Here is a 12,568-nt window from a genome sequence, read left to right as displayed (position 1 = left end):
AATACAGCCAAATATATTGATAAATCCCCTTATCCGAGAGAGATTTACATGGTTATCAAAACGTCACGCCAGGGTAAGTCTACAGGAAACACAGCCCTTATTTTAAGTGATTCTAAAATCCCCTATCCCCTTTCTAGTGGCGCACATATTAATTATGATAATGCACGAGCGTGGAGTTGTATCCATAGTTTCCGCGTTTGGCTTCCGTGTTTTGAAAGCTTTCGAAAATGAGGTGGAAATGTTAGAAGCCAAATAACCCTGAGTTGGCACTATATATAACCATTTATTTTTAGTGTGTAGTCTGCTGACCAGTATCTCTCCACTGTAGGTCAAATCTAGCTTGGCTACTTTTCTCTGGCTATCAATAGGCCTTCGTAATGTGGTGGCCTACTTCACAAGCTAGTAACCTATATTTTAGGAACAGTGTTGAAGAGACACCATGGGACAATTGGATTAACAGTGATAAACAAACTGCACAAGTGGGTGAGGTTGGAAGATACAATTCACACACTAACATATTTATGCTACAGACCATATTATAGCTGGGAGCATAAGGATTTACTTCGGCCCTAGATTATGCAATTAGAATATATCTAGCAGTATGACAAGGAGAATCCACTAGATTACGTGGTGTCCTGGTTGAACGAGGAGCTGATCATGTCTTGAGGCCCTCCTGGACCGTCGAAGGTCTCCCGGTCCTCCATCTCGTCCACGGTTATTCTCCAGCTCCACTGCCCTAGTTTGGAGAGCTGGGTTCTGATCGATCACTCTGAAACCCAGCTCCTCGACACACGTATGAGCTAGAGATGAGTTAATACAATGTAATAAATGCTATACAAATTACAAACAGCTGGGTTGAATCCTGAAACTATAATTCCCTGTTATTGTTTTTTACTTTTTGAGGAAGGCGCTTGTATTGTTCTGTTTTTATCCTTAACATCAATAGTTAACAGGAGACCGAAAAGTGAAACAAAAACCGCTAAGGGCTGTATGCGTGACTTTTGCCTCATTTTCTATTGGCTGGTTAGATCATTACCTCTGCACCACTCAGATTGGCCGACCTTTTTATAACTTGTATCTGATTGGTTTACAAGAAAACAGTCCAGAGAGCACCGCCCATTCTAAATTACACGATTGCGATTGGTTCACTATACCTTCTTCGTGCGCGAGGAATTGTTTTGATTGTTTTGATTGGTTGGACCCATCAAGTGGTTTGCTGACCGCATCTTTGCTACATCTCTCTATGTGAAGCTTTGCAGAGTTTGCACATTTACATTTACATTTACATTTAAGTAATTTAGCAGACGCTCTTATCCAGAGCGACTTACAAATTGGAAAGTTCATACATATTCATCCTGGTCCCCCCGTGGGGAATGAACCCACAACCCTGGCGTTGCAAACGCCATGCTCTACCAACTGAGCCACACGGGACCACAAAAGCAATACATACAGATATAGGATTTTATTTAAATTGATCACTCTTTTGTTGCTGAGAATTTTCCTGCTATGCAGGAAATGCAAATTTGTAGTGTATTTGAGTTTTAAAAAGGCTTCTAAAGTTTGTAATTTCCACTTTGAAATTTCAGACTTGATGTGCCCTAACGAAAACGGTATCGACCCCTACAAAAATGTACTTGAATTATAATCCACTGAATAATTAACGTTTCCTGTTGCTCCAGGATTATTTTACTGCTGTAGCAAACTGGCTCTAATTAAGATCCTACATCTGTACAACAATGCATTTTACATATTCCTTGGCTGATCAGTCATTAAACATAATCTAATCCAATGGCACTGCGATCAGCCATCTATTGTTTATATTAAGGTTAAACTGCTGAGGCACAGTGTGCAGAACATTTATCTTCATAAAACAACAATATCCTCCCAAAATATTCATACATTTAGTACTATTTGAATAGAGGACGCTCCACCGTTCATGGGAAATTAATATGAGGCTATCAGGTCCTTATATCTGCTATTGATTTCCCATTGACGTCATGATTTCCATGCGTTCCCCTTTAATGTTGCCAAGGGTTACGGCTCACGTGTCAGAATGAGGCGAATTGACGTCAATGACGGCTCGTGATTGGTTCTAAACCCATATCCGGTGGGGCAGCGGTCCAAGTTTTTGGAAAAATCGAAGGGAGGTATTTGGTGAGCTTGTGGAAATAACATCCAAAACCGAGTTAGTGTCAAAGGGCTCGCCAATAATTTGCGGATTCTTGTAAGTATTGCGCCACATTGTTTGAAATTGATGCCATTGCGATCGCGGGATATGTAGCCTCGGCCTTGTATTTGTTTATGATAGAGCTCAAGATGGCGTCATTGGCAAGACTGGCCAGTACTGAAGTATCTCTGGACTGACTGGCTTTGCAGGCCAAACTGCCAACTAGGTTTCTAGCTACCTAGCTGGTTGATAGGTTTGATATCCATCAATACAGTTTTAGCAAGCAAGCTTCGTCATGATTATGTTTATTTAAGTTAGCTAACGTACCAGTAAACTGCGATCAAACAGCCATCTGATGCGTACTAACTATAGTAACGTTAGATAGCTAACGTTTAGAGTATTATAGGCCAGGGCAGTTAGGTATTGGTTGCTGTCATCTCTTATGCTCCTAGCTCCTAGTGTTGTATCTTTAACAGCTATATTATCAGAGTTGGCTGGCTAGCTAGCATTGATGGCACCGAAATGTACCTTGTTTTCCATGTTTGTTGGTAGCCAACCATAGTTTGCCTTCTAATTTATCGAAGTTGTAACGTTACTGCTCCAGTAAACGTTTTGAAAGCAAGGTCATTTTGAATGTTTTTCTTTTTGGTGGGGGATCTGTCATATTATTCCAGGAGACAGACAGTTCATGGGCAGTATTGAAAACGCCAGAGCAAAAAGCATTGTTAGATAGCAGGACATCCAAGAACTGTCTGAAATCCTAATCAGCAGTAGCTCGGTTAACTATTTATTTTATTGATACTTGATGTAAATGGTTGTTTCTATCATTTGACTCTTCATGATCTGTACTTAGTGTACAATGCAACCATTTGGTGGTGTACCTAACGTGACCAATGCACTAGATCCTCTCTTTTGTAGTAAAGCAGCATGTCATACTTGCTACTGGCTCCATTTTTTTGTCAATATTATAAATCTAAATCTACTTTGACAGATTAGTAATGACATGGTCCTATTTAAATGGCATATGATATACAGTAATCCAAACCTCAGCATGATGAAACTGATAAGAAATGTAACTTTTCTTTTCCCATCAAACAAGGATACAGTTTGTTTTGTTGTTTGGGCCTATCTGTCTACCACCACTTAACTTATGGCTGCAGGAGCAGTATTGAGTAGCTTGGATGAAAGGTGCACAGAGGTGCCCAGAGTAAATGGCCTGCTCCTCAGTTATAGTTGCTAATATATGCATATTATTATTAGTATTGGATAGAAAACACTCTGAAGTTTGAATTATGTATGTGAGTATAACAGAACTCATATGGCAGGCAAAAACCTGAGAAGAAATCCAACCAGGAAGTGAGAAATCTGAGGTTGGTCGATTTTCAACTCATCTCCTATTGAAAACACTGTAGGATATGGATCTGTTTGCACTTCCTACAGCTTCCACTAGATGTCAACAGCCTGTAGAACGTTGAATGAAGCTTCTACTGTGATGTTGAGCCGGATGGGAGCTGTTTGAGTCAGTGGTCTGGCAGAGAGCCAGATCCTGGTCACACGCATTCCGAATGATATCGACTTGCGTTCCATTACTTCTATAGACACAAAGGAATTCTCTGGTTGGAACGTTATTGAATATTTATGATAACAACATCCTAAAGATTGGTTCTATACTTAGTTTGACAAGTTTATTCGACCTGTAATATAACTTTGAAGTTTTCGTCCGATGTTCGCCTGGACCTGCACGAGCGTTTGGATATGTGTACTAAACGCGCTAACAAAAGTAGCTACTTGGACATAAATTATGGACATTACCGAACAAAAAGAACAGTTCTTGACGAAGTGGGAGTCCTGGGAGTGCATTCCGACGAAGATCAGCAAAGGTAAGTGAAGATTTATAATGCTTTTTATGAGTTTTGTTGACTGCACAATTTGGCGGGTAACTGTATGGCTTACTTTTGTGGCTGAACGCTGTTCTCAGATTATTGAATATTGTGCTTTTGCCGTAAAGATTTTTGAAATCTGACACAGCGGTTGCATCTTTAATAGTCTTTAATAGTGTATCTTTAATTATATGTAAAACTTGTATCTTTCATCAAAGTTTATGATGAGTATTTATGTTATTTGACGTGGCTCTCTGCAATTTCTCTGGATATTTTGGAGGTATTTCTGAACATGGCGCCAATGTAAACTGAGGTTTTTGGATATGAATATGAAGTTAATCGAACAAAACATATATGTATTGTGTAACATGAAGTCCTATGAGTGTCATCTGATGAAGATCATCAAAGGTTAGTGATACATTTTATCTCTATTCCTGCTTTTTGTGACTCCTGTCTTTGGCTGGAAAAATAGCTGTGTTTTTCTGTGATTTTGTGGTGACCTAACATAATCGTTTGTGGTGCTTTCACTGAAAAGCCTATTTGAAATCGGACACTTTGGTGGGATTAACAACAAGATTACCTTTAAAATGGTATAAGATACATGTATGTTTGAGGAATTTTAATTATGAGATTTCTGTTTGAATTTGGCGCCCTGCACTGTCACTGGCTGTTGTCATATCATCCCGTTAACAGGATTGCAGCCATAAGAATTAAGACTTAATCACATCATATGACCAAGTTACCCTCAAGCATCCCTGAAATGCCTATCTCTTTTTCTTTCTGTCTCACAATCTCCCTCCCTTCCTCTAATCCCTTCCAATTAGTCCCTCCCTCTCTTCCTCTCTCTCGCATCTGCATTTTAGTCAGTTATCAGATGTTATAAGACTATAACAACCACATTAGAAGAAGATTGTAACTATTTTTTTTAAATATATATGCGTAATAGAAGTACACGTAATAGAAGCAATCCAAGTTGTCTCTCAATCTCTAGTTTAGAGGCCAGAGTTCGCCAGTTCACCAGGTCGTAGCGGAGCAGTAGTGCGTCTTCAATCGTGATGGCGTCGGGCAGTACGAGCAGCGAGGAGGAGAGGAGTCTGAGGGAGTGTGAGCTGTACGTGCAGAAGCACAACATCCAGCAGCTGCTGAAGGACTGCATCGTCCAGCTGTGTACCTCTAGGCCTGACAGACCCATGGCCTTCCTCAGAGAGTACTTCGAAAGGCTGGAGAAGGTGAGTCTGGGTGGGTAGGGTGGCGAGTGTGTGTGCAACTGTGCGTATCATCCAGCTGTGTGCTTCGTCCAGCTGTGTTGCCTCCAGGCCCATGGCCTTCCATGAAACTAGTTCTATAATTGTAGTGCCTTTATATTGTAAAGTCTTGCCCTGGCAGCTGATTGTCTGTGTGTGACCTCTGACCTGTGAACCATGCAGGAGGAGGCCAAGCAAATCCTGAACCAGCAGAAGGCCAGCAGCCGTTCTGACTCCCGGGATGAGGAGGTGTCTCCTCCCATGAATCCTGTTGTCAAGGGTCGGCGGCGGAGAGGAGCCATCAGTGCTGAGGTCTACACAGAGGAGGATGCTGCATCCTATGTCAGAAAGGTGAGGATACACACACACTCATACAACATACTGTACGCATACACACACAACTGCACACATAAAAACTTACATCATCTTGAAACACATGGCTCTACTAAAACAACAAAGCATCTGACAAAACGCAGTCATTTAGACCAGCCCACAAAACAATATTCTCTACTTACAGGCTGGGCTAGGCTGGCTGGAGATTTTGTGAATACTTAGGGTGATTTGCTTAATCATGGATGGTTTTTGTTTTCAAGTTCATTCCTAAAGACTACAAAACAATGGCTGCCCTAGCTAAAGCTATCAAAAGGAATGTGCTTTTCTCTCACTTGGATGACAACGAGAGGAGGTATGTTGTTAACAGGCTTTGTTGGTAATGGTCTTTGATTTGTCTGTAAAGATTGGTTGTCAATGTGAGTTTAGATCAATCCCACTGATCATGCCACAAACCTGAAACTTTACAAACACGATCTTTATTCACAGCGACATCTTTGACGCCATGTTTTCAGTTACCTACATCACTGGAGAGACTGTTATTATGCAAGGTACAGTAGGTTCTCATTGTCATTTAGATTCAGTGGAAATTCAAGTAGACCTGAAGTGTCTTTTTATTCCAGAGAAAAGATTAACAATGTCTTCCTTTTCTCTCAGGTGACGAGGGAGATAATTTCTACGTCATCGACCAAGGAGAGACGGATGTAAGTCTCTTGATGTATTTTAGGAACACACACATTTTTGCACAATGACTCTTGTATTAATAAACAAACATTCTCACACAAGCATTCCAGTTTGATAGAAAACAGGCCCCCAGGTTGAAAGCTTGTCTTATTTCTTTCCCTCCTGAATATGACAGGCTTATTTTTGCAACTGTCTTTTTAGACTGTTCTGTCTTCTTGTTTTGTCATATGTTACTTTGCTATTCAGATCCCTATTATCTGTTACCTTAGCAATGCCTTCTCTCATAGATCTAGCATTCTAATTATATGGCTACGTCGCATTATTTCTATATAATACCAGAAACAACATACACATAGGCAGTGAACAACATCTAATAGTGACAGTAACACGCTGACGTTACCTGATCTTAATGTCTAAATACCCTTCTCCCCCTTCCTGCCAGGTGTATGTGAACAACGAGTGGGTGACCAGTATCGGGGAGGGGGGCAGCTTCGGAGAGTTGGCCCTGATCTACGGGACCCCCAGGGCTGCCACCGTCCGAGCCAAGAGCAACGTCAAACTGTGGGGCATCGACAGAGACAGCTACAGGAGGATACTCATGGTGAGCCTCGCCCTGCTCTGCTCTGACACTTCACCTGACTGACATGCTTTGATTTACTTTTGGAGTGATTAACGATGAGTAAGGACATGTAGAATTATTGCGATTTAATTTTTATCAAATTTTTTATAACTGCTGAATTTTACGAATTGAAAATACAGACAACTACAAAAGGTTAGCCGTATGACCAGTTTATGCATGATGTTTGAAGGCTTACAACAATTGTCAGAAATCAGGAATGAACATTACGACCTGTTGTTATTCTTTACAGGGAAGCACTTTGAGGAAGAGGAAGATGTACGAGGAGTTCCTCAGCAAAGTTTCCATCTTAGGTAAGGTTCACTGTTTATTTAGCTTATTCACATTTCTGCTCATCATAATAATAATAGCCACTGTTAAAACATTTTTTTTTTAAAAAGGTCCACCAGCCACTGGCATACAGTGCATTCAGACACCTTTACTTTTTCAACATTGTGTTATGTTACAGCCTTATTCTAAAATTGTCTACACACAATAGCCCATAATGATAAAGTGAAAACAGGTTTTTAGAAATTTTAGCAAATGTATAAAATAAAAAAAACAGATACCTTATTTACATAAGTATTCAGACCCTTTGCTATGAGATGTGAAATTGAACTCAGGTGCATCCTGTTTCCATTTATCATCCTTGAGATGTTTCTACAACTTGATTGGAGTCCACCTGTAAATTCAATTGATTGGATATGATTTGGAAAGGCACACATCTGTCTATATAAGATCCCACAGTTGACAGTGCACGTCAGAGCAAAAACTAAGCCATGAGGTCAAAGGAATAGTCCGTAGAGCTCCGAGACAGGATTGTGTCGAGGCACGGATCTGGGGAAGGGTACCAACAAATTCTGCAACATTGAAGGTCCCCAAGAACGCATTGTCTTCCATCATTCTTAAATGGACGAAGTTTGGAACCACCAAGACTCTTCCTAGAGCTGGCCATCCGGCCAAACTGAGCAATCGGGGGACAAGGGCCTTGGTCAGGGAGGTGACCAAAAACCTGATGGTCACTCTGACAGAGCTCCAGAGTTCCTCTGCGGAGATGGTTGTCCTTCTGGAAGGTTCTCCCATCTTTGCAGCTCTCCACCAATCAGGCCTTTATGGTAGAGTGGCCAGACAGAAGCCACTCCTCAGTAAAATTGCACATGAAAGTCCGCTTGGAGTTTTCCAAAAGGCACCTAAAGGACTCTCAGACCATGCGAAACAAGATTCTCTGGTCTGATAAAACCAAGATTGAACTCTTTGACCTGAATGCCAAGCGTCGCATCTGGAGGAAACCTGGCACCATCTCTACGGTGAAGCATGGTGGTGGAAGCTTCATGCTGTGGGTATGTTTTTCAGTGACAGGGACTGGAAGACTAGTCAGGATCGAGGCAAAGATGAACGGGGCAAAGTACAGAGAGCTCCTTGATGGAAAAAGCACTCAGACTGGGGTGAAGGTTCAACTTCCAACAGGACAACGACCCTAAGCACACAGCCAATCCACTCCTGCGTTGTCTTCGGACAGGTCTCTGAATGTCCTTGAGTGGTCCAGCCAGACCCCGGATTTGAACCCGATTCGAAAATCTCTAGAGAGACCTGAAAATAGCTGTGCAGCGACGCTCCCTATCCAACAGAACAGAGCTTGAGAGGATCTGCAGAGAAGAATGGGAGAAACTCCCCAAATACAGGTGTGCCAAGCTTGTAGCGTCATACCCAAGAAGATATTTAAAAAATCTACCATTCACTCAGATTTTTTACCAGCCAAAAGATGTTATTTTCTGCTAAAGTTACACAAAAAAAACAGATGAGCATGGTTTGTAATGTTTCTAAAACAATACATGTATTATTCGTAAGAAGAAATTTGGTATTTGTTTCATTACATTTTTTGTGACCTGAGTCTTTTAACCAAAATATTAGATGACACACAAAAAGGCAGGATGTTACCGTGGTAATGCAACTCCAGTCATGTTTGTGCCTGTGAGATTGAGTCTGACTAGTAGCAGCATTATCTTCTCTTCCCTAGCAGTTGAAACTCAAACATTGAAAAACAACCCAGCTTGTGAACAAAACTATGTAAATAGCCAAGAAACACAATGACAGTCTCACTTCAGTAGACTTTCGTTTCAAGTAAATTAGACCAACTTTTATGCTTGTGCGCAGCGCTTCTAAAAATGAATATTTTACACAGCTCCTCATGTGCTTACAGCCCCCAGCCAGGCAGTGTTGCAGCGCGAGGTGGGATAGGCTATATAGGATTCGTAGTACTTTTACTTTTTGCAGTTATTTTCCCATCTATGAAACATGGCAGAAATACTTTGATAACAGCTACTGCAGCATTTGACTATAAATGTGGTCATACTTGACAATTTTTATTCACAAATGCAAGTGAAATGCTTGCATTGTGGAGGCCTGACCACCCGGCAACGTGATTAGTGAAATAGACATCTTACCCACCAATGCCAAAATCTACCCTTATTTAGCAGGTGGCGGAAGTTAATTTTAGGCCCTGATTATAGCCACTTGCATACAGTGGCTTTCAAGACACGTTAACAACTCTTCGTCCACCACCTAGGTGTACTGTACAGTGAATGGTTTCTTTATTGTGATGTCACTTACGTCCCTGTCTTGTGATTCCATCCCCTCAGAGTCTCTGGACAAATGGGAGCGTCTGACGGTGGCTGACTCTCTGGAGCCGGTGCAGTTTGATGACGGACAGAAGATCGTGGTGCAGGGAGAGCCTGGCGACGAGTTCTTTATCATACTGGAGGTATGTACTTCACTCTAGGGTTTCATTTAGTTTGTTTCAGTTCTCCCTACTGAACAGGACCCTGATGTTTGTGTTCTGTAGGGTTCTGCAGCTGTGTTGCAGCGTCGCTCTGAGAACGAGGAGTTTGTGGAGGTTGGGAGATTACAACCGTCTGACTACTTTGGTAAGAAGAACCTGCTCAGGCTTCAGCACTCCCTCTCTTCTCATCAACTTTCTTTCTTAATTTGTTTGTATATGCACTATATAAGCCTGACTCTCACATTTTTAAGGTGATATGATGAGAAAAGCACAAAGCTCTAACCTGATTTGGCGAGCCTCTTACATATTTAGATGTTATATTAGCAGAAATTAACCCAATTTGTGAAGCCTGTTTTGTATTGACCATGTACTCCGTTCCTCCAGGTGAGATTGCCCTGCTGATGAACCGTCCCCGTGCTGCCACTGTGGTCGCCCGCGGTCCTCTGAAGTGTGTGAAGCTGGACCGACCACGGTTCGAACGCGTCCTAGGGCCCTGCTCGGACATTCTCAAACGCAACATCCAACAGTACAACAGCTTCGTTTCACTGTCTGTCTGAGGGGTTTCCCCACCCCCTGTACCCCCTAATCCCCTATGTAACCCCTCCCCCCCTTCTTTTAGACCCAGGGTCCACCAATTCAATTTTGCTTCAATGTCAATTAATTAGATCTTCCGTTTGCTTTAGCTTTTTTTTTTACTCATATTCATTTTATGCTACCCATCAGCTAGCCATCCTAGTCACCCATACAGGAACAGTTATGTTACAGTTTGTTACATATACCAGCTTCATACACTATGCTTTCACTGCATTCACTGAAATATATATATATTTTTTTATTTTGTATTTTTTTACTCTAATTTAAACATGAACGGTGATTAGTGGGGGATTGGCCGAGGTTAGGACAGGCCAATGATAAGATGGGACAATCAAACATGGTGAAGTAAGGATCCATGATGATTATTATGCAGATATTTTGGTTCCATATAAAGTGTCAAGTTTAGCATTCTCACAAAATTATCAAATTTTTCCTTTCAGAGTGAAAAGAATGCTGGAAGCGTAAGGATTCCATCTAATTTCTTATGTAGTTTTCATGTTATGATCTCCTGTTTATCCTCCATTGCTCAAATTTATTTTTACATTTCTCATATTGTTTCCATTGATTGTTCCATCAATCTAATTCACTATTGTTTTATCTAGTTTGAGAGCGTTTGTACAACTTAATGCAACCAGAAGGTTTTCTGTTGTACAGCTATCAAACTAGTGCCAAATGTTGATAATTCTTTTCACAACTCGGAACCCATAGAAGATTCTTATTCTATAGTCCGAAACAGTGGAACTCTAAACAGGAAGTATCTATCACCATGTTAACACTCACCTCTGATTGGTTGGTACATTATTGGCTACAATGGGGGGAAAACATGGAGTATTAGTGTATTTCAGTATTCATAATTTTTCAGTATACACCAAATAATTTCAGCACTATAATTCTTTAAATAGAATTATTATATAGTTATTCAATTATTATTAAAGGTATTATTATCTTTATTGACTGAACAAACTAATGTTACGCTATGGTTTGGAGTGATGGTAATCTTAAGTATGTTTTAAATGTCTTTTTGTAAATGCTTATTTTTCCATAAATTCTATTTTAGGTGTTCAGTGCCACAGCGTAAATAAATGCTTCTTGTCAACTGACAAAACAGTATGTAGTTGTATTGTGAAAAATGTAATGGGTTAACCTTTTAAAAGTAGGCGAAAGGGCTTTAAAATAATTAGCATTTTAAGTCTCCAAATTTGTAGATTGTTTGTTTTATGGGTTTAAGACTTATTTATTTATTTATTTGAGCGGTGAAGTTAAAAAAGCAAAAGAATCCCAGTGACTGGTGACTCAGACTAAATTCAGATTAAATTGTCTTGCGTTTTAAGATTATATATTTATTTTAAAGCGGCTTCGCTGTTAAAGCTTTGTGAGAATTATTTGAATGTGTTTTTGAAACAATCTGTGATCTACTTTATGCTTACCTACAGCATAATGTAAAGTGATGAGATGGTGTGAATGAAAGAGTATTCCCAAACTGGTATTCCCTGTGTTGGTCAAACAGTTTCACCCCTTGAATCTTAAGAATGCAATGTAATTCTGACAAATGTATTTAGCATTTTTCCCCCTATTAACTTCTGCAGAAATCTATAGTCTCAAGGTTGTATTCCTTTGCACTCCTGCCTCACAGCTTGCCCCTAACCCCCTTTTTACAGAAAGTACCCTTACATACAGTAATGCTATTATCCCTTTCTGAGGTGTTCTCCTTGTTTAGGCTCTCAATCTTGTGTACAAAACAGTATGGCTGATTGGATGGATGGATGGATTGACTTGTGTAACCGTTTGTTTATATGTCCAAACCAATCAACATGATCCTGAGTTGATTGCAGTGTTGCCTACTTGGTCCAAAACTTTTGTAGTGCTTTCAGATTCAGTTGACGTTATGGAATTTTGCAGTTGTCTATTTGCTGACAGTTCAAACTCCCACCAATGATTTGCTTGTGTTTCTTCTGTCACATAGCAATCACATAGAAGTACTGATGTGGTAAAACGCATCACCACAAGATTACTACTAACTAGTAGGCACACTGCAATTGACCCAGTTTGCCTTAGCTTATGTAACCAGGGCGTAGGCACTCCTGCTAGCCCGACCTTCAGCAAGTTTGCGCGGCCTGCAGCAGGCTCTGAGAGCTGCAGGTCATCTGAGGACCATTCTTTTTATATTCTACCCAATGACTGTACTCGGTTTGACTTCCTGTATGTGCAAAGACATTTATCCTTTTGGTATAGATTGTTCCAGATGGCAGTTTAAGCAATAAAAGGAAAAATCAC

The 12,568-nt window shown here is 40.6% G+C and overlaps 2 protein-coding genes across 3 annotated transcripts in view; one reads left to right on the top strand and one right to left on the bottom strand.

Moving 5' to 3' along the window:
* LOC139580688 (WD repeat domain phosphoinositide-interacting protein 1-like) overlaps positions 1 to 1,007 on the bottom strand; it is a 9,018-nt gene extending 8,011 nt beyond the window's left edge. Inside the window, exon 1 of the mRNA XM_071409606.1 lies at positions 628 to 1,007. Within this exon, the coding sequence (XP_071265707.1) occupies positions 628 to 704 (77 nt within the window). The 5' untranslated portion in view covers positions 705 to 1,007. The remainder of the gene's footprint in view (positions 1 to 627) is intronic.
* Positions 1 to 12,568, top strand: part of prkar1ab (protein kinase, cAMP-dependent, regulatory, type I, alpha (tissue specific extinguisher 1) b) — a 13,392-nt gene extending 824 nt beyond the window's left edge. Inside the window, exons 1-11 of one of the 2 annotated variants that reach the window (XM_071409607.1) lie at positions 2,067 to 2,224; positions 5,039 to 5,276; positions 5,475 to 5,642; positions 5,885 to 5,976; positions 6,111 to 6,172; positions 6,279 to 6,325; positions 6,748 to 6,906; positions 7,175 to 7,235; positions 9,561 to 9,682; positions 9,764 to 9,845; positions 10,085 to 12,568. In XM_071409607.1, the coding sequence (XP_071265708.1) occupies positions 5,103 to 5,276; positions 5,475 to 5,642; positions 5,885 to 5,976; positions 6,111 to 6,172; positions 6,279 to 6,325; positions 6,748 to 6,906; positions 7,175 to 7,235; positions 9,561 to 9,682; positions 9,764 to 9,845; positions 10,085 to 10,257 (1,140 nt within the window). In that variant the 5' untranslated portion in view covers positions 2,067 to 2,224; positions 5,039 to 5,102 and the 3' untranslated portion in view covers positions 10,258 to 12,568. Of the gene's footprint in view, positions 1 to 2,066; positions 2,225 to 5,038; positions 5,277 to 5,474; positions 5,643 to 5,884; positions 5,977 to 6,110; positions 6,173 to 6,278; positions 6,326 to 6,747; positions 6,907 to 7,174; positions 7,236 to 9,560; positions 9,683 to 9,763; positions 9,846 to 10,084 lie in introns of those variants that run through there. The other variant, XM_071409608.1, reaches the window with a different exon arrangement.

The sequence above is a fragment of the Salvelinus alpinus genome, chromosome 7 (assembly GCF_045679555.1).
Source record: "Salvelinus alpinus chromosome 7, SLU_Salpinus.1, whole genome shotgun sequence".
In the NCBI taxonomy this organism is placed as follows: Eukaryota; Metazoa; Chordata; class Actinopteri; order Salmoniformes; family Salmonidae; genus Salvelinus; species Salvelinus alpinus.
The sequence above is the reverse complement of the archived record's forward strand: the minus strand, read 5'-3'. Positions and strand labels throughout refer to the sequence as shown.